Here is a 25,372-nt window from a genome sequence, read left to right on the forward strand (position 1 = left end):
GGATGCGGAAGGATACGCGGTGACGTCACCACCTGGAGGCTCCTCCACGGAGACGTGAGGTGAGAGAGGGAGAGAGCGAGGGAGAGAGAGCGAGGATCAGTCAGTGCAGCAGTTTTCAGCAGCAGCAGCATCATCATGGCTCCAATCGGATTAAAGGCGGTGGTCGGAGAAAGTAAGAAACATAATCTGATCATTTATTTCTACATCATGTTCTTCATCTACTGTGTGTGCGCGCGCGCTACTGTATGTGTGTGTGGTGCAGGATGCGGATGACTGAGTGAATCTGAATGATGAAGATGAAGGGGGTGATGATGATGAAGATGCTGCTGTGTTTGCTTCATTGTAAAACAAAAAAAAAATCACACGGACTGTAGTAGCGTGCGCAGACTGGTGCGTGTGTGTGTGTGCGGGCTACTGCGGTGCGGATGCGCAGTGAGAAGCTGCGGTGATGCAGCAGCAGCGGCGGCGGGCCCGCACACACACACACACACACACACACACCTTCATTATGATATCTGCGTTATAATCCAGCAGGATTGTTTGTACAGGAGTCTTAATCTCAGCCAGTCACGTGATCGAACGCTGGTATCGATTGTAAAGTGATTGGAGGTGATCAGGTTCTCTGAGGCTGGAGCTGAGCCTCGCCCCCATGATGGAGCCTGAAAACAGCCTCCTGCTCCTCTTCCTCCTCCTCCTCTTCCTCCTTCACATTCATAGCGGATTAATGTGTTCACACTCTTAAAGTAAAAATAATAAAAAAAAGAATCTACATAATCTGAGGTTAAAGCCTCCTTAGCATCATTATTAATCATCAATCATGTGCTTTTGTGTGTGTGTGTGTGTGTGTGTGTGCGAGGACACTGCAGTTCACCATCTGATTTTGTCATTGGCTGATGCTCCAGTCAGCAGTGTGTGTGTGTGTGTGTGTGTATCATGTATTACTCATGTTGTGGGGACCTTAATCTGTTCCCACAGTCACATGATGGGGACTCGTCTTCCTTATGGGGGACAAAAATCACGTCCCTGTTTAAAGGTGAAGATATGTTGTATGGTTAAGTCTCAGGAAATGTATGTAAAGTGTCCTCTGAAGTCATGGAAACCAGACTGTGTGTGTGTGTGACCCAGCAGCAGGTCCTTGTTCATCAGGTCGGTTATCATGTCGTACCTCATTCATGCTGCTCAGAAAAAATGGTTTAATGTTGTGTTTTAATGTGTTTTCCACCAGCGTTAATGTGATTTCATCAACATTCACTCACCGTTCACACAATTTAGCAACGCTAGCGTCTTTTATTTCTCCACTTTCTGATCCGATTAGTAAAACCCAGGTGAACACGTTAATTACTTCTTCATCTTTTTTATTATTGCCACCATTTCTGACACTTGTCACTTACTGGAACTGGAACCTCACTGTACTGGAAACCAAATTTGTATATTGCGGCCACTTCCTGCCGTAAAACCGCGAACCCTAAGAGCCAACCCCCGAAACAGGAAGTAGCCCTAGTTTCATTAGCTGTTTGCATAGTTGTTAGCGTAATGTTTTTAGTTATCCTTACTTTTTGAAGCTGTGGACATCGCTCAGATCATCGTAACGATTGAATTTAAGAGAACAAGAAGTAAATGAGTAGTAACTCAAAGTAGTCACGTTCGTTTGTTTTTGTTCACGTTAGTGATGTCACAGTTCACGCAAAACCTCGCAAGGACTCCTTCGTACTGACACAAACTTCGGACAGTTTGCGTCAGCAGAGAGTAGCAACGTAAAATGAGTCCGCGTCTGTCAAATGTTCCTTATCGTTCCAGTAGGTGGAGGTAGTGAGCACTTAGGTTGTTTGCCTTTTAAATCAACATCTAGCCGCTATCACGACAATGGCAGAAGATTTATTGTGTTTGTGTATATTAGTGTTACACGGAGCATACACACCTAAATATGACTTTGATGAGTCCGACATTTTGATACCTGAATCAGCAAAATCGGTGTAATAATACGAATAAATAATGCTGACTCAGCATTCACACAAACACTATATTATAACACTAATATTAAATAAATAAAAAACAGCAGGACGTGTCCGTCAGCAGTCAGCGAAAACGGCAGACGTTTGCAAATTTGCTAATTGCGTTGTTTCAAATTGTGACGTTAATGAATTGTTTGTCTCCATAGAGCAGTTTAAAGTAGGACTTTTTCACCTGCTGCGACCGGCCTGTGGTTCAGGATCCACTTCAGGGTTTTTTACGTCTCACTAGTGACGTGATCCTGAATCTTCACATGGCGTAAATCACAACAGGTTCACTGGTGCATTAGATTTATACTGAACCCCCAACCCCCACACTTATCTCACTCACACACACACATACTCGTATTTCAATCCATTTTACGACTTGCATTCATTTGAACAACCTACCCAGGCTCATGTCCCTAAACATAACCACTATTAAAATCTTAACCCTGTTCCTCAGAAATGAGGTTCTGCCTCATTAGGACCAGGTTTTGGTCTCCAGGTCCTGACACACACCCACACACACACTCCCTCTGCTATGAGATATGAGATGATATAAATCTGCTTTGAAAATGGTTCTAAAGGTCGACATCGACCAGAATGATTTATTTTCTTTGCCTGTGTTGCGTTCTGCAGAACTTGAGAAACTCATCAAGCAGCAGCAAATCAAAACAAGCTATGCTAACACCGAAACCGAAATGATCCCATATAGTGCTTTTTGATTATACCGTTCTAGCACGATGTTTGAGCCGATACTAAAATGATACTGTTTGGTCAGAGAGTGTCGTCACTGAAGAGTCACGAGCGCGACGTCCAACACAAGAATCAAAGCCAACAATGCCGAAGTGTAGATTAAAGTTAAAAAGACTTCAAAATCCTTTAAAAACATGATGTTAATCTCCAACATTTGCCAAAGGAAATGTCTAACATCCTAATATTTAACACAGCAGTCTGGTGTATTTAGAGACAGCACTGCTGAAAGCCGGCGATCGCTCGTGGGCACAATCACGACCACGTTCAGTGGTATTTCACTTCAGTGAATGTGTCCGGTCATGCAGGAAGTAGTGAACGATTCTGTGAGCAAATCTTTTTAATCGACTGATTCTAATGATTCATTTACACCCAAAACAGATGCTTTAAAAGTCACTAGTTTGTGTGTTTGTGTCGCGTAGAAAAACAACGTCATGACACGCAGCCGCGCTGTGATGATTACTGTAAAGTAAACAGAAAAACATGCTAAAGTCATGTGCAGACATTTTGGCTCATTAAAAGTCAAATTCCTTGCAGTTTCTCAGAATCACTGAGCAGCAACAACTTCATATTCATGCTAGTCTTAATACAGAGTGTTAGCTAGCAAATCTTAGCTTAGAACCATACAAGTTCTTGTACAAAATGAGCATTAATCAGTTTATTTACACACCAGTTATAAAACACGTAAAGCACATGTGAAATACGCGATGTGGAAACTAAACAAGAACAACAGAAGCTTCATGTTTTTTTCTACTGCTACTCTTTGTTTGTTAGCCTATACTGTAGCTAACGTCTCCTCCAGTCACCAAAAACAGGAAATGTAGTGTTAAATACTCCACTTTTAAAACTTTTAAATCAAACAAACATGATGTAATAATTTACTGCTATGATTGTTTGTATGAAACTGGCTGTTTTCAGGGCTGAAGGAACAAAAACTACAGGAAAGTGAATTATATCTCAATAGATTTTGTCATTTGTTAATCTTTAAACAAGTGGAATCATTTTTTTTTAGGTTCCCATCACTGGTAGTTGTGCTCATGATACATTTTTATTATTATTACCAGATTATTATATCAGATATCTTGATATCTTCATATGAATCAACATACATTTTACTAAAACACACAATTAAATCCACTTTATTTAATCACACTTGGAACAAAAGACGTTCTTTTGTGGCACATGGGAGTTTGAAACGCCGTCAGTTTATGGAAAATAATCCTAATTTTGACATTTTTCATGTGGTGTCTTCGCTCCTTCTTCACTACATGAGCACACTCGCGTCCTTGTCTGCTCTTTCCTTAATAATCACTGTGTTATCGTCGGTTACATAATGCAGAACTGAAAGCAGGTGCAGCCTCTCAGCGTGTGGAGTGGGCCGTCGTCGTCTTTTGTCGGTGTAAACACACACACACACACACACACAGTGGATGAAGTGGATACAGTCTTTGCCTGTAGGTGAAGGCAGGGACGCAGCGGCTGCACCTGGGCTGTGTTTGGCTGAGGTGGAGCTGCGACGGTGATTGGTGGAGGAGATGCTCGGTGAGGGGAGGGAGGGAGGGAGGGAGGGAGGGTGACACCATTACGGCTTCTCTCTCTGCAGCAGTGGATGATGATGATGGTGGTGGTGGGGGAGGAGGAGGAGGGGGATGGGCGGAAAGCAGAGAGCTTCAGCAGCCACCCTTTCCTCCATCATGACTGTGTGTGAGAGAGCGTCGCAGCCTCACAGAGACACACGAGGAAGAGGAGGAGGAGGAGGACGAGACGATGATGGAGTCATTGTGTCATTTGTTGTTTTTTTAATGTGATTACAGACGAGGTGAACTCTCACGACTGTCACTAAACTCTGTCCACATGAAAATCAGTCCATCTCAAAAACATGTGTTTTCCTGTAGACAAACCAACGTCGCCTCTTTGCCGTCGTCGTCTTCTTCTTCTTGTGTTTGTAGATTTGTTATTTCCTGCTTCATGATACGTTATATTAAGAAGAACGGTCACAAGAGGTCACAATAAATATCAGATTAGATAATCTGTGATGGTAAAAGGCCTGGGGCTGCATACTTTGAGAGAAGAACAGTTTTGTTCATTAAGAGATGGGGACTAACGTCATCAGTGGGTCTCTCTTTAGTTCCGTAGCTGAGACGTCTTTGTCGTCTTTGTCCTGTAAATGTGTCTTCACCCCTCGACTCTAAAGCTCTCTCAGCGTGGCTTTTTTTAACCTCTCACTCTCTGGCACCAAAGTCCATTGAGAAAAATGCTGTTTTTAGCTCACGTGGACTCAGGAGCTGCTGGTCCGCTGCTGCCTCGTGTGGTCAGTCGGTGTCACTAAGGATTTCTAACACAGAAGTCATAAAATGACACAAGTGAACTTTACTGATGGAGGCAGCAGTGGATCAACCACTCCTGTGTCCCTGTGACGTAAAACCCAGGATTTTCTCTGGGGTTTGGTGTGAGTAATATCACATAAGAAAGAATATTATATACCATACACCACTTTGTTTGCTTTTAATGACATAATGGCTAGTTTTAAATGTCACATTATCTCACACACACTCTGCTGACCTTGAAGACGTCAAGAAACCACAGCCTCACACACTCGTCTGGAATCAGTGTCGGTCATAGAGTAGAGCCTGCAGGCCAGTGTAAACAACACACACACACACACACACACATACATCCATGTGTGGTGTTGTGTCACCGTGGTTACAGAGAGAAGCAGTGTCTGTGTCTCTCTTGATCTTAATGAATTCCCTTTTTTTCTTGCTGTGTCAGAGTGAACAGACGTGCTCGTCCTCCATGACTCTCCTCTTACACACACACACACACACACACATATAACAGTGTTACAAAAACATGTACTTATAGAAGATAAAGAGCGTTGGGCAAACACGCTGTCATCCTTAAACTGATAGTTCAGGTGTTTGAAGATGTTTATACGTACGTCAGCGACGTGGGACACACGGAAAAACAGATAACAGTCGCTTAACAAAGGCTCACGTACTAAAAATCAACTCCTTTTTTAAGTCTACGGTATCTTTAGACTATGTTTGCTGCTCGGTCTCACTGTGACACAGACCTTTCTAAAGTCCTGTGCCAAAGTCCAGAGAGAAAATCAGCCATTTTACATCTTCAGCACACAGCAGTTGTTGATCCACTGCTGCCTCCGGCTCTAGGTTTAAATGTGTTAGTTTGTGACTTCGGGGTTTAAAAAGTCTCGGTTCAGATTTACCTCAATGACACAAAGTGACCACACGAGGCAGCAGCAGACCAGCAGCTGCTGCGTCCCTGCGAGCTTAAAATGCTGATTTTCTCTATGGGGTTTGGTGTACGAGAGAACAACTTCATCTTTGTGTTAAAAATACTCTGTGAACATATACTTAATATAACGTAGACTTAAGATGAGAGATTTTTATTTGTTACGTGGCTAAAATCTCTATTTATTTGGCTCAAGAGTTCGTGTCACGACTTGACTGTGTGTGATATCAGTGCAGGTCATGGGAAAATACTCCTCCTCACTGTTCACCTCTCCTCAGCCTACATGACCTCTGACCTCTGAGTCCAGAGCGGTGATCCTCCTCTGCTTTTCTCTCTTATATGAAACTGTGTTGGCGGTTTCTTCTATTAATATTGTTATTATCCCTAAAACATGAAGAGTAATAATCAAGACGTTAACAAAACACAAACACTGTATATATACAGTATTTAAAATTAACGTTTCATTTGTTCATCATTTCCCTCAAACACTGGCTGTTACAGAAATGGCAATAATAGTAAATTCACTGGAAACGTTATTTTTTCAGCATTTTCTCACAGGAAACTGCTCACTCTCCCTCACCAAAGTCCATCTTACAAATCTGTGATTCCACATCCATACAAATGTGTTATTTTGTGACTTTGATTTCGCCTTAGAGCTAAAAAAAACCACAGATTTTCTCGGATTTCTCTCTCACTTTGGTGCTTTAAATGTGAACAGGCATAAATGTTGTTTCTTTGCCTCCATTTTGTCATTTTCCAGCATTTCTTCATATAAATATGACACATTTTCCTGGACGCTCACATGCTGAAGTCTGTCCTACGAGCTTTGAAAACTTCCACCTGTCTCTTTAAGACCGACGGCGTCTCCTCCAGGGAGCGACGATGATGCAGCAGCAGCAGCAGCAGTGAGCAGCAGCAGCAGTGAGCAGCAGCAGCAGCAGCAGATCTAGAGGAGAATAAAAAAAAAAAAAAGGGTCATGTATTGAGAGGTGAAGGAGAAGCTTCTCCAGTCACTCATGTCGAGTAAAACCACGCGTCAGCAGTAACACAACACAATGCACTCTTTCATGTGACACATTTAAACAAGGATTAATGTAATTGATCACATCATTAAAAGTGCCGTCACACCTTCAGTGTGGTTTTCTCTGCGCCGACATGAGGATGTGTATCCTGTTCAACTGGATGTGAGAGCTTAGGAGGCTTTTGAGCATGTGTGTGTGTGTGTGTGTGTGTGTGTGTGTGTGTGTGTGTGTGGGGGTGACACAGCTGTTGCTCTGTGTTTGTTCAGGTCTTGTCTGACTGCTGCAGCTTCCCTGACTCTGCTGCTGCTGCTGTTGTTGTTGCTGTTGTTGCTGTTGTAGTTGTTGCTCTTCTTTAGGACAGAAAGGAAAACCTTCAGAAGCTGAGGACTGTGTTTCAGCCTGACTGAGGGGAAAAATGCCTCTAAAAAGACAAGAAAATATTAGCACTATTAGTGGAAAATGACTTCTTTCAAGCAAAAACAGTATCTTCAGCCTTAAAAAGTAAATAATTCCAAAAAATGGTGTGATTAGACAAATACACTGAATTCAAGTCCATTACACTAGTACATTTCATTTTCATTTTATTGCAGAGTAGTTCAGTGTTTGTGCTAACTCTCAAAATGCGAACAGTTTGTCCGAAATCAACTGCAAAATGACTTTGGCAAAACACAAACTGTACCATCACAGAGGGAAATGTGGAGACTAGATGTTAGCTTCGATTTGATTGGAATTGGAATTTAATGGCTGTCAATCATGCTGTAGCCCCACCCTTGTTTTAACTCTTTGAATGGGACCATTATTCCCAAAACACGACCCAAAGTGGCTGCTGAGGTCGCCACCTGGTGGCCATTCAAGAAATACAGGCTTCAGGAACTTCCACATTGGTTTTCCTCCGTCAGTCTGCTCTATACGAGCAGCATATTCTTGTTGCTAACAAACAAGAGACAGGAGGTGAAAGTTGTCCCTGAAAGTCAAACTTCCCGTCTCGTTTGTCTCAGACTTTTTATCAGAACAAGGAAAGAAAAAAAAAGAGAGAGGAAACACAGGAAAAAGGAGGCAGGAGAGACGGAAATCCTCACTCAGGTCTCATCCTGTGGCCTCGAGCTGCTGCTGGATGAGACGACGATTTCACGTCTGTCACTTTCTGCTTTTTAGTTCAAGTTATTATGTCGTAGTTTGTCTTTTTCATTTGTTTTAGTTTCTTTCGTTTTGTCTTCCAGGAGAGACGGGGGTTAGAAATAGACCAACGCTGAGTCAGGGAATCAGAAAAGTGTCACTGTTCATATGAGACGTCCACGGGAAGTCAAACACAGGACAGTCTGTCTCTGTCTTCATCTGTCCTTAGTTCCTCAATGTTATCGACTAAAGTGACCAAACCTTTGGTCTTTATTAGCCGTGTTGACTCTAATCTAATCCACATGAGTCGTTTATAATCCGTGTTTAATCCCTCAGTGTTTCAGCCACAGAGATTAGAGAGTTTAATCCAACACGATGTCAAACGATGAGATTTACCCCTAAAAGGATTTGTTGTAATGCGACGACGACGAAGCGGATTTGTTTTTGACGCTACGATCGGGCCAATATTGGCGTTGTCATGGTGACGTGATGTCATGATGATGGACGGGATTATTTTTCTGGGAGGAATCAGCAGGTTTTACTCGCTCCTCATCGTCGTCCTCGTCTGTGACTTTGTTTCAGGACAGGTTTGACTTTAACAGTCCAACTCCTCCCCCAGTGCAGGAAGAAATGCATCATGGGAGTTTTTATTGTTGTTAAAACAGGACGATGTTAAAAATCACACAACTGGTTTTATTTTTAACGAAGGACTAAACACAGGCCTCTGTGTGTGTGTGTGTGTGTGTTCTTGTATTTGTTGCCGTTTTAGGAGAAAAAAAAAATTTCTCATAAACACTGATTTTGTCAGGACCAGTAGTCTTCATGGAGACTAAAACCTGGTCCTAATGAGGCAGAACCTCATTTACTGAAGAACTGTGTGTCTGTGTTCTTGTATTTGTGGCTCACAGTTTGAAATGACTCAGCATAAATGTGTTTTTCAGCTTCATACGTTCATACATGGTCGAGATTGTGATATCGGTTTCAGTATCGGACACAAGAAAGTGGTCTTGTCCCATCCCTACTTAGAATTGGGGTTAGATTATGGTGAGGTTAAAGGTTAGAGTTAGTCCTCACTATGAATGGAGTGTGTGTGTGTGTGTGTGTGCCCTCAGATCAGGTTCCTGATGTGTGTTTTTGTCTCTTCAGAGATTATGAACGATGTCATCAAGAAGGTAAAGAAGAAGGGAGAATGGAAGGTAAGATAATCATGAAAACACACTCACACACACACAGTTTTCTAACTAACTAACTAACTAACTAGGTTAGTAACCTTGAATGTGCTCTCGTGTTTCCAGGCACTGATCGTGGACCAGCTGAGCATGAGGATGTTGTCGTCCTGCTGCAAGATGACCGACATCATGACGGAGGGAATCACCAGTAAGACCTGACGTCCTTCACGTCCTTCACTCTTTGTCCTTAGTGTTCATTTGTGTGTGTGTGTGTGTTCACGTTCACGCTGCTTTGTCTCCCTCTAGTTGTTGAGGACATCAACAAGCGGCGAGAACCTCTGCCCAGTCTGGAGGCCATTTACCTGATCACACCTACAGAGAAGGTTAGCACACACACACACACACACACACACTCATGCGTGATGTATGTATGGGAAAACGATGTGTGTGTGTGTGCTGTGTTTGACTCTGTCTCTCTGTCCTCAGTCCGTCCACACCCTCATCGGAGACTTCAAAGATCCTCATTCAGCGAAATACAAGGCAGCTCACGTTTTCTTCACTGACTGTGAGTTTATTATTATTGTTGTTGTGTTTATGTAAATTCAGTGACACAGTAGTTCAGGAGGTCCACACTCCATCAGCAGGTGATGGAGGTACGTAGTTTGATAGCTGGGGTTGCTATCTAGCAAGCTACCCAGCGAGCTGTTCTACTGGTGTATGTTGCTACAGTAATTTGCCACTTAATATGTTTAAAAGATTAGTTTGCATGTCAGTGAACCAAGCTGGAACAACGTATCTAACTTGTGAAGTTCTGAGACTAAAATATTTGACACAATGTCCCAGTTTTAGAGAACAATTAGCCTGCTAGCAGCACAAAAACAAGATAGCTAATATAATTTCACAGTTTTTAAGAACAATTAGCTAGCTAGTTAACAGAAAAATAAACCTGTTTACATATTATCCCAGTTTTTAAGAACAATTAGCCTGCTAGCAGCACAAAAAAAAGATAGCTTATATAATTTCCCAGTTTTTAAGAACAATTAGCTAGCTAGGTAACAGAAAAATAAACCTGTTTATATAATATCCCAGTTTTTAAGAACAATTAGCTAGCTAGGTAACAATTAGCTAGCTAGGTAACAGAAAAATAAACCTGTTTATATAATATCCCAGTTTTTAAGAACAATTAGCTAGCTAGGTAACAGAAAAATAAACCTGTTTATATAATATCCCAGTTTTTAAGAACAATTAGCTAGCTAGTTAACAGAAAAATAAACCTGTTTACATAATATCCCAGTTTTTAAGAACAATTAGCAGCACACTTTTTTTATTTCCTGTGGTTAATGTGAGTGTTGTAGCCAGGTTTGCAAACTAGCACGCTAACCCAGGCTATTTGATATTTGAGGCTATTTGAATACACCTGGACGTCTACATCTGCATCATTATAACACCGACCAATCATTACCTGGAACCATGAGGAACAGGAACGCCGCGTGCTGTCGTAGGAAATGTAAACGTTGCTGTTTGTGTTCTCTGGTTCGTAGCCTGCCCCGATCCGCTCTTCAACGAGCTGGTGAAGAGCCGCGCTTCGAAAACCACAAAGACTCTGACGGAGATCAACATCGCATTCCTGCCCTACGAGTCTCAGGTAGGCGTGAGAGACACACACTGAATTGTTGTGTCCTCTCTGTCCCCTTTTCCCAAAGCTCCAAATACAGGAAGAGTTCCAGCAGCGAGTCGACGAGTCGAGACATGAAAAACAGTGAGGTTGTAGGTTAATATCATCAGGGATTATTAACAGAAGACAAAGATAGAAACATAAATAATACTCCCTGGTGGCATCTTTGCACAGTGCCGCTGACTCAGCGGTCACTCTGTTTTTGGAAAATCTGTTCTCTCCTCCTTCTCTGCCCTTCATATATTTCCAACCTGGTCTTTTTTGGGGGAAGGGAGGACTGAGGAGATGAGAGAGGAAGAATCCAGAAGGATTAAAGAATGAGGAGGAGAGCGTTGATGTTACATGTCAACGTTATATTATATTTATTTATATATTTCCTCTCATCATCTCTTCTACTGTCCATCCTTTACTCTCCCTCTCTCTCTGTCCCACAATGCTTTGCTTCCTCGCTCCTGTCTGCTCTAATTAATTCTGAGTCAGTGATTTTTCAGCTCCAGGCAAATTGCAGCGTTTTAGCCCCGCCCTCTGGCCGACACTGTGGTCCGATTGGACGAATCAGGGTCCTCACAGGAGGCGGTAACCAATGGAAACAAGACAAACGTAGGAACAGTGTTCGTCACGTGACTAGGGACAGATGGGGAGGAGGAGGGAGAGGTAGTGAGGGATGAGGGGAAGAGGAAATCAGGGACGTGTAGACAAGGAAAGAGGAAGGGTGAGCGGTAGAGAAGGAGAGAAAATTAGGAAATGAAAGGGATAGTTCCAGCTGACAGGCTCGTTTTCACTGAAAACAAAAAGAAACATTAAACATAATATATGCCAGCTTCAGCGTACTCAATATTAAGAGTCTGCACACTCATATATTGGAGTGAGACAGCTTCTTCTGACTGGAAACTGAAGTTTGTAAATTGCATACCAAACTCCATAGAGAAAATCAGCGTTTTTATCCTGCAGTGACACAGGAGCTGCTGGTCTACTGCTGCCTCGTGTGGTGACTTTGTGCTACTTTGGTGCATCTAAACATAGAATTCACAAAAGTAACACATTTGAATGTACTGATGGAGGCAGCACTGGATCAACGACTCCTGTGCATCACTGTGTGCTGTGATGTAAAATCGCTGATTTTCTCTATGGACTTTGGTGTGGATGAGAGCGGTTTGGAAACTTCACTTTCCTGTTGGAAAAATTCAGTCTAGCACACATATATGATGTAGATTTTATTGGGTGACCATTTTGATAAGTGGTTACTTGATATCAGTGTTTATATATATATATATGTGTGTGTTGGTGCGCAGGTGTACTCTCTGGACAATCCAGATGCCTTCCACAGTTTCTACAGTCCTCACAAGACCCAGCTCAAGAACCCAGTGATGGAGAGGCTGGCTGAGCAGCTGGCCACGCTCTGTGCCACCCTGAAGGAGTACCCTGCCGTCAGATACCGAGGGTGAGCAGCAGGGGGCGCTAAAAGCAGGATGCTGTGGTTACAGGGTGGTAAAGTTAGCCACAATGGGTAATAAATGCAATGAACTGATTAAATTATGACGAGCTAATGATGCTGCTGAGTCACTCCCACTTCCGACTTCCGATGTAAATGGAACGTATCATGACAGCGGTGCCCAACAACACTAACCAGCCAACTGCAACTTCAATAAAGTGAAGAATGAGAGATGAGAACTAAGCAGGAAGATTTGGTGGCAATATTAAAATGTTAAATTAAGTCAGTCATGTTATTCTTCCAGTGTAATAATGAAACTTATTTAGTTTTGGATTATACTCATTTTGTAGCTTCTTTTAACATTAGTGTTCCTCTCTATGCAGATGATACACTCCTGTTGACCGTCACCACAATTATTCTATATTGTTATTTACAAAATGAGCTATTCAAATCGATACTTCTGTGTTTTCACAGAAAGTCTGATATTTACCAATAACGTCTTTATCGTAACGTCCCTCCATCTTGTCCCACTATGTTCATCTACGACCGTTTCTTTTCTTTTCGTCTTCGTGTCAGGGAGTACAAGGACAACGCCACGCTGGCTCAGCTGGTTCAGGACAAACTGGACGCCTACAAAGCTGATGACCCCACCATGGGAGAGGTGAGCTCAGCATTAAAATACGTGTAATCACAGAAAAATTATATTTATCAGTTGATTATGGTAAATCGCCTTTAGCTAGTTCACTTATCTTACTCCAGTGTTAAGCGCCAATGTGACATTTGGTGCCAGCATGTCTATAATCATATTTCCCGAGTCTGGACAGGATAGTATATTCTCAGTATTTATATTTGTTGTATTTCCTCTCGCTCTCTCCCTCCCTGTAGGGTCCAGATAAGGCTCGCTCACAGCTGATCATCCTGGACAGGGCGTTCGATCCCGTCTCCCCCGTCCTGCACGAGCTCACCTTCCAAGCCATGGGCTACGACCTGCTGCCCATCGAAAACGACGTCTACAAGTACGCCAAAAAAATGCCATAACAAAACATTTCAATGTGTCACTCTATAGGACTGTGTTTGTGTGTTAATGAAGTGATATTTTTTAGTAAATTCAAGATGTGAGTGATGCTCATCCGCAGGTATGAGACCAGCGGAATCGGAGACTCCCGTGAGAAGGAGGTCCTACTGCACGAGGACGATGACCTGTGGGTGAGCCTGAGACACAAACACATAGCTGAGGTGTCCCAGTGAGTAACGCTGTTTGTCTTCACCACTTTATAAACAAAATAAATGAGCCGTCGTTTGTACCCGTGTCTCATTGGTTCGTCCTCTGACTGCTGTGTGTGTGTGTTCTGTATTTCAGGGAGGTGACACGTCAACTGAAGGAATTTTCCGCTAGCAAGAGGATGAACACTGGAGAGAAGGTAACAAGGAGCCGGAACGTTCCGTTTGTAACATTCAGGAGGAATTATTGCCCTAAATATATATGTGCATGTACTTTAGACAATAGTTGCATTGCTTCATGGAGGTTGCCGTCTTTTACCGCCATGTTTCTACAGCAATCTGAACAGGAAAACCAGCCAGAGTGTCTATTTAACATTTAACTGTAGGGTGATTAGCTTAGCATAGCATTTAAGTGTCTCCACTGACCTGTGAATCACAGCAGATATTAGCTTCACAACACACACATGAAAAGCTTTCATGACATCACTTTCCTTTTGGTTTGTTAATCACATTTTAGCTAGCTAGTTAACATAAGATATTGGCTGCTACCATCATGAACAAACCTCAGTGTTGACAGGGACGTAATGTTAGCTCAGTAGCTCTGTCAGCTTCTTCTCTGCAAATTTTAATTAAATTTACTCAGCTAGCTAGCTATCTAACGCATGCTATTCATCACTAATATCATGACCAACCTCAGTGTTAACAGTAATGTTTGCTAGTGTAAGCTAATCAAAACAGGAATGTAATGTTAGCCCAGTATCTTTTTCAGCACCTTTCAGCAGTAATTCTTTAATAAGCTAGCTAGCTAATGTGCTAATATGTCACATGACCCTGTATCGGATATGATCTGGGGTATGTGATTTGAAAATCAAAGATTTCTGTGTACGTGAACGTAGCCTTTGTCTGTTAGCTTACAAAGTCTTAAAGCACCACCTGTGACTTTTGTCTCGACACAGACTACGATGAGGGATTTGTCTCAGATGCTGAAGAAGATGCCTCAGTACCAGAAGGAGCTCAGTAAGGTCAGTGTGTGTGTGTGTTTTCCTGTGTGTGTGTGTGTGTCAGCCGGTGAGCGTTAGCGCTGACTCTGCGTTTGTCTCTCTCAGTACTCCACTCACCTGCAGTTGGCCGAGGACTGTATGAAACATTACCAGGGAACAGTGGACAAACTGTGCCGCGTTGAACAGGTGAGATCTGTGAAGAGGAGACGGTTGTGTTTTAATGTCTCTGCAACAGCGACACCTGTGGCCTGGAGCCATTAGCCGCTATGTCCCATTCTTCTGAACGTGACGACTCAAGAACTCTTTTCTCTTGTAGGACTTGGCTATGGGAACAGACGCCGAGGGAGAGAAGATCAAAGACCCCATGAGGGCCATCGTGCCAATCCTGCTGGACGCTAACGTCAGCACATACGACAAGATCCGCATCATCCTGCTCTACATTTTCCTCAAAAATGGTGAGTGGAAGAAAACCTTATCCAATCTGATCAAATCTGTCCATTCTATCAAGGAGATATCTCAAGAACATCACTTTTGGAGGTCAAAGTTCAAGGTCTCTTTGACCTCCACAAGCCTTTTTTTGCCATGAATGCATGAAAACCTCAAGAGTATTCTTTCAAATTTGGAACAAACTTTCACTTGGACTCGGTGAAGAACTGCTTATCGGTCTTTAGTGTCATTAATTATGACTTATTATGGACTTGTAACCGCTCAGGCATCACGGAGGAGAATCTGAACAAGCTGATCCAACACGCTCAGATTCCTCCTGAGGACAGTGAGATCATCACTAACATGGCTCACCTGGGCGTCCCCATCATCACAGACGTAAGAGCCTTGCACCTATTTTCTTACAGTTTCATTCATTCATTCATTCATTCAGACACACGTTTGTCATTTCTTTCATGTCCCTTCTTCTTCTTTTTCTTGTCTCCGTCTACAGTCCACCCTCCGCCGAGGAAAGAAGTTGGACAGGAAGGAGCGTGTGAGTGAACAGACCTATCAGCTGTCCCGCTGGACACCACTGGTCAAGGACATCATTGAGGTGTGTGTGTGTGTGTGTGTGTGTGGTTGCTTCTGAAGTGTGTTACAAAGATTCTGACAAATACAGTATTTATTTCTATTTATTATTATTATTATGATGTATTCTTTTGTTGTCCTGTAGGACGCTATTGATGATAAACTGGACACCAAGCACTACCCGTACATCTCCACACGCTCCTCCGCCTCCTTCAGCACCACTGCAGTCAGGTACACACACACTCACACACACACACACACACACACACACACACACAGACTTACCCCAAACTTTAACCTTTAACCACAATTCAAATCTTCTTAACCAGTTCTGCCTCATTAGGACCAGGTTTTGGTCTCCATGAGGACTTACTTGTCCTGAGGTCAATGTCCTAAAGAGGCAGCAAATACAACAACACAAACACACACCACATACTGTATATATTTATGATATTTGCCCCTTTTATTAAAATGTGTGTCCTCTATGGGCAGTCATTTCAGAGCGCGGTTGCCATGGTAGCGCAATTAAAGACGCCTTATCAAGCGGTGAGAGAAAAATGTGTTTAAAACAAGTCGGACATTTCGTAAAAGCAGTGGATAAAAATGAGACGTCCACGATGAACCAAAATCTGAAAATCTGCAGAGAAAAGCGTGAAAAAATAAACAAAAAACAAATAAAATAACAGCGTCAATAATCACAATAGAGAATAGACTGACGCTGACTCAGCATGTGTGTTGGATCAATAGTCATTTTGGGAAAGGAGACGACTGATGGATCAATACTTGTCTATAATCATGAATAAATGCAGTGAGGTGAGTCACTGATAACTGACACGTATACAGGACCTCACAAATGTATACAAAAAAATGTTGTGAGCCTAGAATTTCATTTATTTTCCTGGTCAATTTCAATGAGGCATATTTTTTATATTTTATTTTACCTTTATTTTATCAGCTAAAATAAAACTTTCACATTTTTAGACAAGATTTAAGCAAAATTAAAGAATAATTTCATTATTTGCAATGTTTCCCTGGCCAGAAAATGCCAGAAAACACTCGCAGGGGTCACACATGTAAAAGTCTTTAGAAACTGTGTTAAAATTGTGGTAAAAACTTTACAAGTGTCATTAAGAAATGCAAATTTCATAGTCAAACATCAGCCAGTAACTAAATTATAAATCAACTGACCTGGATAACAGTCTCACGCTCTGCTGCTGGTGTTTATTGATTCAGGATCAGATTCTGATCTCATGTGTTGCCCCTCCCCCACAGTTCAGTGGAAAAACACACACACATGCACACATAATCCACAGTTCTGGTCTTAAAGGTACAGTAGGCAGGATTATTTTAGTATAATTAATCAATAATTCCATTATAAACTCCGAAACAATCCCATTTTTATTCCTTCTCTGCTCCTGCAGCGCTCGGTACGGACACTGGCACAAGAACAAGACACCTGGAGAATATCGCACAGGTCCACGTGTCATGGTCTTCATCATCGGAGGCGTGTCCTTCAGTGAGATGCGCTGCGCCTATGAGGTCACACAGGCCAATGGGAAATGGGAAGCCGTCATTGGTGAGTAACGCGACCGGGGGGCGGGGGCGCCACTGAGCGTGGACCGAGAATTTGAAGAAGAAGGATTAGACAGTTGCCATGGCCGCTCACAGATGTAGAGAGGCAGAGTGGGGGCGTGGCTCTGTTGTTGTAGTTCAGGGATTTGGGTAAATGCTGTGTCGCAGGTCACATGATGGACTCTACATTAGCGTACTCTATATTAAGAATATGTACACTCATATTTTGGCGTGAGGCAGTTTTTTCTGACTGGAAACTGAAGTTTCTAAAGTGCACACCAAAGTCCACAGAGAAAATCGTCATTTTTAGCTCATGGAGAGAGAGAAGCTGCTGGACTTCTGCTGCCGCGTTTGGTCGGTTTGTGTCACAGAAGTAAATCTGAACAAAGGATTTCAAACATGGACGTCACAAAATAACAACATTTGAACTCGGTGATGGAGGCAGCAGTGGATCAACAACTCCTGTGTGCTGTGATATGAAATCGCTGATTTTCTCTATGGACTTTAGTGTGGATTAGGGTGTGGTTTTGCACACTTCACTGCACAGTCTGTCTAACAGCATGTAGCTAAGAAAGCATACATATATGATGGTGTAGATTTTATTGAGTGACCATTTTGACAAGTGGCTTCTTGAGTTAAGTGGTGGTGATTTTAATCAGAAGTCAATGATGTTATGTAAGAAGCAAAATGTATTTATTTTAGCTTATTTGCGATCTCTCCAGACTTTACACGTTCCATGTCCGTAACGCTAACGTACCTGCAGTTCCATTTATATAATGATCCTGATTCCACACTCTGTTCCGTTCCAATAAATTATCCCATTCTGCGACATGCTCATTGGAAGGTTTTACAATTATCAGGCTGTAAGCAAACAACCAACCACACAATCACAAGTTACGGACACTGGCTTTGACATTACGGCTAAAAATAGTGTTTTGAGCACCTGAGGTGATTTCCTGGTTATATTTTTGGGTATATTTGGTAATCTCTTAGATTTAAGCACAAAAAAGTACCTGGTTTGGGCTGAAAAATTAAAGAAATAGTACAAAAATTTGGGATTTTCCTCAAAAAGAAAATGGCATTATCATCTGCATATACACACACCAGAATGTCTCAACAATGTAATAATCTGCCAAAAACATCCAAGATTCGGTTTCCAATACTAATTCTGACGTTGAGTATGAGCTCACTTTCTCTCTGTGTCAAAACTAACATAATCTACGGTGAAATGTGTTATTTTCAGACACATAATGGAGAATGTGGTTGAGTTGCTTTAGACGCTACTTTGTGTGAGACATAGTCAGCCAATCGAAACACGCTATGGAAGGTGCTAGCTTTTCAAATCATGTTTTAGCTCAAACACTATGTGGCTAAAACAGAGCACTCAGACAAGTTTGTTATCCCCATTACCAAAGTTTTTTTGTTGGATTAAGTGCAAAGGTACGTACGTACGTAACATACGTCCAGTACTTCTTCAATGGCCGTCGTCTTTTAAGACAAACAGCCACAAACTGAGCTGCTGGTCGTCCTCTGTTCTTGTCGTTTCGTGACTAAACCGGTTGTATCTCACACACACACACTACAGGTGGGGAAAAAAAATCTAATTTAAATTTGTTTCCACTCGACACTTCATGACCAACAGTCACACAGACAGTGCAAGTGTAATATGTGTGTGTGCAGTGTGTTGTTTGTGTTCTGCCCCTCTGTACTCTGTTTATTTCATGTGTTGTTATAGCTTTGCCAGTGTGTGTGTGTGTGTGTGTGTGCGTGTGTATGTGTGTGTGTGTGTGTGTGTGTGTGTGTGTGTGTGCTCTGCTTCAGCTCTTATTGTCTCTAAAACAACTGTTGTGTTTAAATTGCAGCCACGGCATCACGTCTACTTCTGTGTCTGTGCGTTGTGTGTCTTTATGTTGGTGTGTATTGTGTATGTTGTGTGTGTGTGTGTTTGTGTGTGTGTGTGTGTGAGGTGGCTTGTTTTATCCCTGTTGTGTTTGGAGAGAGTTGGGTGGGGAGGGTGTGTGTGCTGAGAGACGAGTGGTGAAGCCGCCTCTGTTCCTCCACAGGTTCCACCCACATGCTCACCCCCACCAAATTCTTATCGGACCTGCAGCACCCCGACTTCCGAGAGTCCACTAGGGTGTCCTTTGAGGAGGCAGACCCCTCCGAGTGAGACAGAGACAGTTTGGGAGGGAGGGAGAGAGAAATCACACTGAAAAAAGTAAAGGCAGCCGCACAGTGAAGCCCTTTCTGAACCTCCACAGCACAAGGGCTTCCTCCTTGTTCCTTTTTTAATTTTCTTTATTTTTTAACACTCAGTAACGTGTTATGTAACTCCACCCCCATGTCCTTCAGTGATGGGCAGCCCTGACCTCTCCTCAGAGCATGGACCCCTCCACCAGGCTCCACTTCCTGTTAGTTAGCTAATCACAATTTGCGTCTCCTAGGTAACGTGGCTATAGCAAGTCCAAATTCAAATATTAACCCTCTTATTAGCAGAGGTTTAAACAGGTACAGGTAACGACGACACCTCACTGTACTGAATAATTGTTATACCTTACTATGCGTCTATTTTTATACCCCACTATACTACGCATTTTTTATACCGTACTACCTCATTGTACATTTCTTTCCCTCACTATACTATGAAATGTTTATACCTCATTTTACTACAAAATTTCTATACCTCACTGTACGTTTTTTTACCCCACGTTACTAAGAAATCTTTATACCTCACTAACCACACATTTTTTATACCTCACGATACTACATTTTTTGTACCTCACTTTACTACGGATCTTTTATGCTACACATTTTCTGTACCTGTACTGTTGTTTTTTTTTACCTCACCCTACTACGAAATTGTTATACCTCACGAGCTACAGAATTGTTCTACCTCACCATACTCTGATCTCCTACCTCACTCTTCTAGGATGTTTTTGAACCTAAACACACTTAAAGTCTCACTTTATCTCTAGCACATAAGAAAACCATAAAACTGTGAATAATGTCGACCTGAGCAGGATTTGTGTAAATGAAGTCTGTACTGAGGAGCGGACATGCCTGAGACGGTCGTGACCCCATCCCTGCTGCCTCCTCCCATCATCTCCACTGTGTGGATTAAATCGCCCTTCGATTCCACCCACAGGCCCTTCTCGCTTGTTTAACGCTCACTTCAGATTTAATCTGCCCCATCAGGATCCATCTTTACTTGTTTTTAACTGTCTTGATTATTTTTCTAATTACCCTGTCTTCACAAAAGACAATCCCCTTAATTTCCCCTTAGTGTTATTTTTTTCAGCAGGTCCTTGAGTTGATGCTGAAATCCAAAAAAAGGGATTTTCTCCTTTTTGATTTATTTCTTTGCGTTATTTCCGTTAACTGACAATCCTCTGACTCCACCCATGTCACACTCTCTCTCTCTCTCTCTTTCTCGCTGTCTCAGCTCACGACTCAACACATGCTCACATGACTCACGGCTCAACTGCAGAGGGTTCCGGATAATTCAGACTCATAATGAGGAATTATTTCAGTGGAAATCACTTTGTCTCTCTGCTGACACAGTCTGAGGATGTAGCATCGTTCCATCCGATGTTTTAGCAACCTTCCTCAGAGTAATGATGCCACACGTGACTCATCATCATCATCAAATTTGAGAAGATTTTTTTTTATTTTCAACCAAAAAAGTGATGGTTTGTCTTCTATCAGTTTGTTCAGAGTTGCTACTGTTAGCAGTGTTGTCTTTTGGCTAACTTCTTGCTAACGTTTTGCTTATCTTAAAAAGCGGGACGTCCTTAACATACACAGGGAAACATGTTAAGCAGATTTAGCATGAACAAAGCCTCACAAAAACACTTAATGCTGTCACATTAACAAAGATGGAGAGGCAAAATTAGCATTAGCTTCTGTTTAGTGGTAGCATACAGAGATGTTAGGAGATTTATATTAGTGTCAAATAACTTAAGTTTAACCTAAGTATCAGTAAAGTAATCAATATGAGATAGCAACGATTAGCTGATTATGATTACCATTAAAAGTGTGTTTTATGTTATAGCTTCAGAAACTAGTATAAAATGGCTTTTATAAACATAGCCAAACATGATATTAGCATCTCCTTCCCACATTGACCTACATAAATACATATATAAATGTACAATGTTGTTTGCTGCTTAAAACATCATGTAGGCTAATTTGTTTATCAAATTCGATTAGCTTTCGATAACATTAACTACAAAATATTCACTTTGTTAAGTTCTGCGAAGTCATATCGATCTACGAGGCGGATGCTAAACAAAATGTCCTCCCTTAAGAAATGTGTTTTTAAAAAGTAGTGCAGGACGTTAGCCAAAAGACGACTTTGCTAATAATAGCTTTTTCTTTGTTTTGTCTCCAGAAGACAGATTTTCACATCCATGACCACGTCATTGAGTGTCTAACAGACATATATCACCACCCAGAACAGTATTTTCTCTAAGGGATGGCGTAATACCACTTTTTTGTGTCCGATACGATACCAACCTCGAGTATCGACCAATCCTTTTGTGTCTTTTAAACAACTTATTTTAAATTGCATATACCACCTAGCTAAAAGCAGTCACTCCAAACAGACATTTACAGAACTTCACTCACACCCTGGAGTTTGTGTGTTTACGTCATATTTAGGGGACAGATATATCGGGTTGTTTTTTTCCGATGACCAGTATCGGACGATACTGCGTATCGTATCGGCTCATCCCTAATTTTTCACTCATGAAAACAGAGTATTGTTGTTCGGGCATCCAACTCACTCCTGACTAATCTGCCAAAGAGATTTTACTTGCAAACATCAGAATTCTGGTTTTAATGCCCCACACACACACACAACATCCCCACATATTGCCACTTTCCACGAGCAAAATGGCCGCCACATACTAAAACAACTCATTGTTTTTGTTCAGCTGTTTTGGTCTGAAGCCCGGTCATGTACGGTAACTCAGTGGAGTTGGAGATCAGTGTCACTGTGTTGTGTTTCTGGGGCTGAAGCCACGAAGCTGTGTGTTTGAGAGGGAGGAAAACGGCAGAGAAGCAGGTGAGGCCAGTCCCCCACACTGACCTCATACTAAAACCACGCCCCCTTACCATCACCATAACAACCAAACTGGAGATGGGTCCCGCCTCTTTCTCTCCTGTTTTTTTCCTTCCCACGACTTCCATCGCAGGATCTCGTTTTAATGTTAACTGTTTAATCAAAGTGACCTGGAAGAAACATGCAGCTTTGAAACAGAAACAAACCAATGTAGGTCAAACAGTGTTGATGTTGAACAGGTGTGAGGAGTGAATCAAAGAGTCTGCTATTTCTGTGGTCACTATTTAAAGGGGTAGTTCCAGATTTTTGGGCAGTTTAAGGTTCTGACTCAAGAAAAATGGCATTGAGTGGGGGAAACAAGAAAAAAACAGAGTTTAGCCACTTAACATAATGCTCTCATATTAAAATCAAACACGCTTTGTAAACCTGTTGCTCTCACACACCAAACCCCATAGAGAAAATCAGCGTTTTTAGCTCACAGGGACACAGGAGCTGCTGGTCTACCGCTGCCTCGTGTGGTCACTTTGTGTCACTTGGGTAAATCCACGTGAAGGATTTCAAACACAGAAGTGACAAAATAACTACATGTGAACTTAATTGTGGAGGCAGCGGTGGATCAACAGCTCCTGTGCGCTGTGACGTTAAAACGCTGATTTTCTCCATGGACATTGGTGTGCGGGGGGGAAAAGTTTCAAAGGTTTATAAGCTTCATTTTCCCGCCAGAAAAGGTTGTCCAACATTAATATAAAGCAGTAACTATATTCTTAAGATATAGACAGAGTAACCCTGATGTATGTTTTATAAGTGGGGTCTTTAATTCAGTAAAGAAGGAAAAACATCAGGCAGACGTTTGCCTCACTCCTCTCAAGACCTTTCAAGAATGTCTTCAAAGTGTCTTCAGTCGTCACGAGCGTCCATCGCTGTCGAGTTTTCACACTTTCATTCACATTAACGACAAAAATGTCCGACAACGACGACGACACGCGCAGAGAAAACCTTGCTGTCTGCTTTTATTTTCGCAGTAGTTTTTCCAGCTTTTCTGCTTTTACTGCATGACCTTCAGTTCACGGCCGACATGGTCGTGTGCACATTTTTCTAACATCTTTATTTATTCATTTTTTTATTTTTGGGCTGTGCTGCGTTGAGACAGGTTTTGATGTTTTATCCTGCCTCTCTTTTTTTAGCTCGTGTCAGTCGTGTTGGTCACTGATGTTTCCTCCATAACATCCAGCTGCATGTGATTTAGCCCAGCGTCATGAGTTTGAATCAGCTCTGTGTATATATATTTTATTAAAATCATTAAAAAAAAAAGTAAAGATTGATGAATATTTGGAGAGATAATCCCCCCAGATTTGGTCATATGAGGTTTTTAGCTACTTAATCTAAATCTACTAAATCTAAGTCTAATTTGGGGGGATTTTTTTCTTTCTTCACATCAGTTAAATGGATAGTTCAGTTTTTTTTAAGTGTGGTTGTACATTATGAGTGTTTATTTGAGTTTACAGTAATTTAAGACTACGTTTGTTAAACAGCTTTCTCCAACAAGAAACTGGAGTTTCTAACCAGCTCACTCTCCCACACCAAAACCCATAGAGAAAATCTGTGATTTAAGCTCATGGGGGACTCAGGAGCTGCTGTTCTACTGCTGCCTCGTGTGGTCATTTGTGCCGCTTTGGTTCATCCAAACAAGGGATTTTAAACACACAATTGACAAAAGTAACACATTTGAATTCACTAATGGAGGCAGCAGTGGATCAACAATTCCTTTGTGCCTAATAGCAAAAACGCAGATTCTCTATGGAGTTTGGTGTGTGAGAGTAAACTTCAGTTTTCTGTTATAAACACACTTAAAAAATTAGTAAATGTTCATTTAAATGATATTATATTGTCATTACAGTTCCGTAAAACATGTGAAATTGTTGCTATTGTAGTTTTCTTTTACATTAAGAGCAAGAGCTGAAAACACATTTTCATCATTGGATTAATTTTTCTTTTCATTTTACATATGTGCAGATCTAACGCTGTGTGTGTGTGTGTGTGTGTGTGTGTGTGTGTCCAGGCTCGACCCACATCTTCACGCCCACGAGCCTGCTGGAGCAGCTGAAGGCCATGAACAAACCAGACGAGGAGGTGACCAGCTAAAATCTTCCAGTCGCGGCTTTTTCTCTCTCTCTCTCTCTGTCTTCACCTTCACCCTCCTCCTCCTCCTCGACCGACTCCATTAAGTGTGTATGCATCCTGCTTGAAAAGTAAAGAAAATATGATTATTAATAATAACAATAATAATAATAATAATATATATATACATGTTGTATCAAAGAATAAAAAGTGTTGCAAGTATTCTCATGTTTTACAATGGATGCAACTCAACGAAACCTATGGAAAAATAACAAAGTGAAGGCCATTTAAAACTGAAAGTACCAAATGTAAACGCTGTTACGAAACCTAGCTAGAACGTGTCAAAGGTAGACATTTGACTCCCGTCCTTTTTCCTTTGGAGTTCCTCCCCTCGCTGTGCGTTTTATCGGAGGCAGGTGGAGGAGGGACGAGGTTGGTGTTGTAATAATAATAATAATAATAATAATAATGAAAAAAAGAAAAAAAAAAAAAAGAATTAATGAATTTAAAAAAACATATCAGACAACATGCAATATAAATATAGATATAATATGAATATTTTCACAGGAGAGGAGCCGCCCCCTTTGACTTTGACCCCTTTGAGACGTAAATATTCCGTAGCATGCTTGGACTCGTGTGTGGACATGTGTTTGTTTCCAGTGTGGATGTTTCGTGGGAGCTGCAGAGTTCGCGGTTAGCTTTTTTCCAAAGACGCCGAGTTGGAATACTTCACCCAAGATGTTTGCGTTTTGAGCACAGAAGGAATTTAGTTTGACCCAAGCTTCTCCAAACACAAACGTCAGCCTAAAAATGCACCTTTTAATAAGTCATAACAACAAGGAACACCGCCCTCTGCTGGTCAAAATCTTCCATCTACGCGTTTGTTGTGTCTGCCAGTTTTTCATAATCATGACGTTTATAACCCAAATTCATGAAGTTGGACCACCAAGATCTCGTCAGTCCATGTGAAC

General features: G+C 41.7%; 1 protein-coding gene across 2 annotated transcripts; it reads left to right on the forward strand.

Annotated features, from left to right (window-relative positions):
* Positions 1-65: 65 nt before the first annotated feature.
* Positions 66-24,868, forward strand: stxbp1a (syntaxin binding protein 1a). 2 transcript variants are annotated; one of them, XM_044011816.1, is made up of 20 exons: positions 66-172; positions 9,284-9,333; positions 9,433-9,514; positions 9,613-9,689; positions 9,793-9,871; positions 10,848-10,951; positions 12,274-12,422; positions 12,990-13,074; positions 13,299-13,429; positions 13,550-13,657; positions 13,774-13,834; positions 14,591-14,656; positions 14,741-14,821; positions 14,952-15,090; positions 15,348-15,457; positions 15,573-15,674; positions 15,795-15,880; positions 17,071-17,225; positions 19,285-19,439; positions 24,343-24,407. In XM_044011816.1, exons 1-19 carry the CDS (start codon positions 136-138, stop codon positions 19,389-19,391), a joined length of 1,809 nt encoding a protein of 602 aa, XP_043867751.1. In that variant the 5' UTR covers positions 66-135; the 3' UTR covers positions 19,392-19,439; positions 24,343-24,407. The 2 variants fall into 2 exon arrangements, with proteins under 2 accessions (XP_043867751.1, XP_043867752.1); XM_044011817.1 differs by lacking the exon at positions 19,285-19,439 and having other exon boundaries at positions 68-172; positions 24,343-24,868.
* Positions 24,869-25,372: the final 504 nt, after the last annotated feature.

Source organism: Solea senegalensis, linkage group LG21 (genome assembly GCF_019176455.1).
Source record: "Solea senegalensis isolate Sse05_10M linkage group LG21, IFAPA_SoseM_1, whole genome shotgun sequence".
NCBI classification, from domain to species: Eukaryota; Metazoa; Chordata; class Actinopteri; order Pleuronectiformes; family Soleidae; genus Solea; species Solea senegalensis.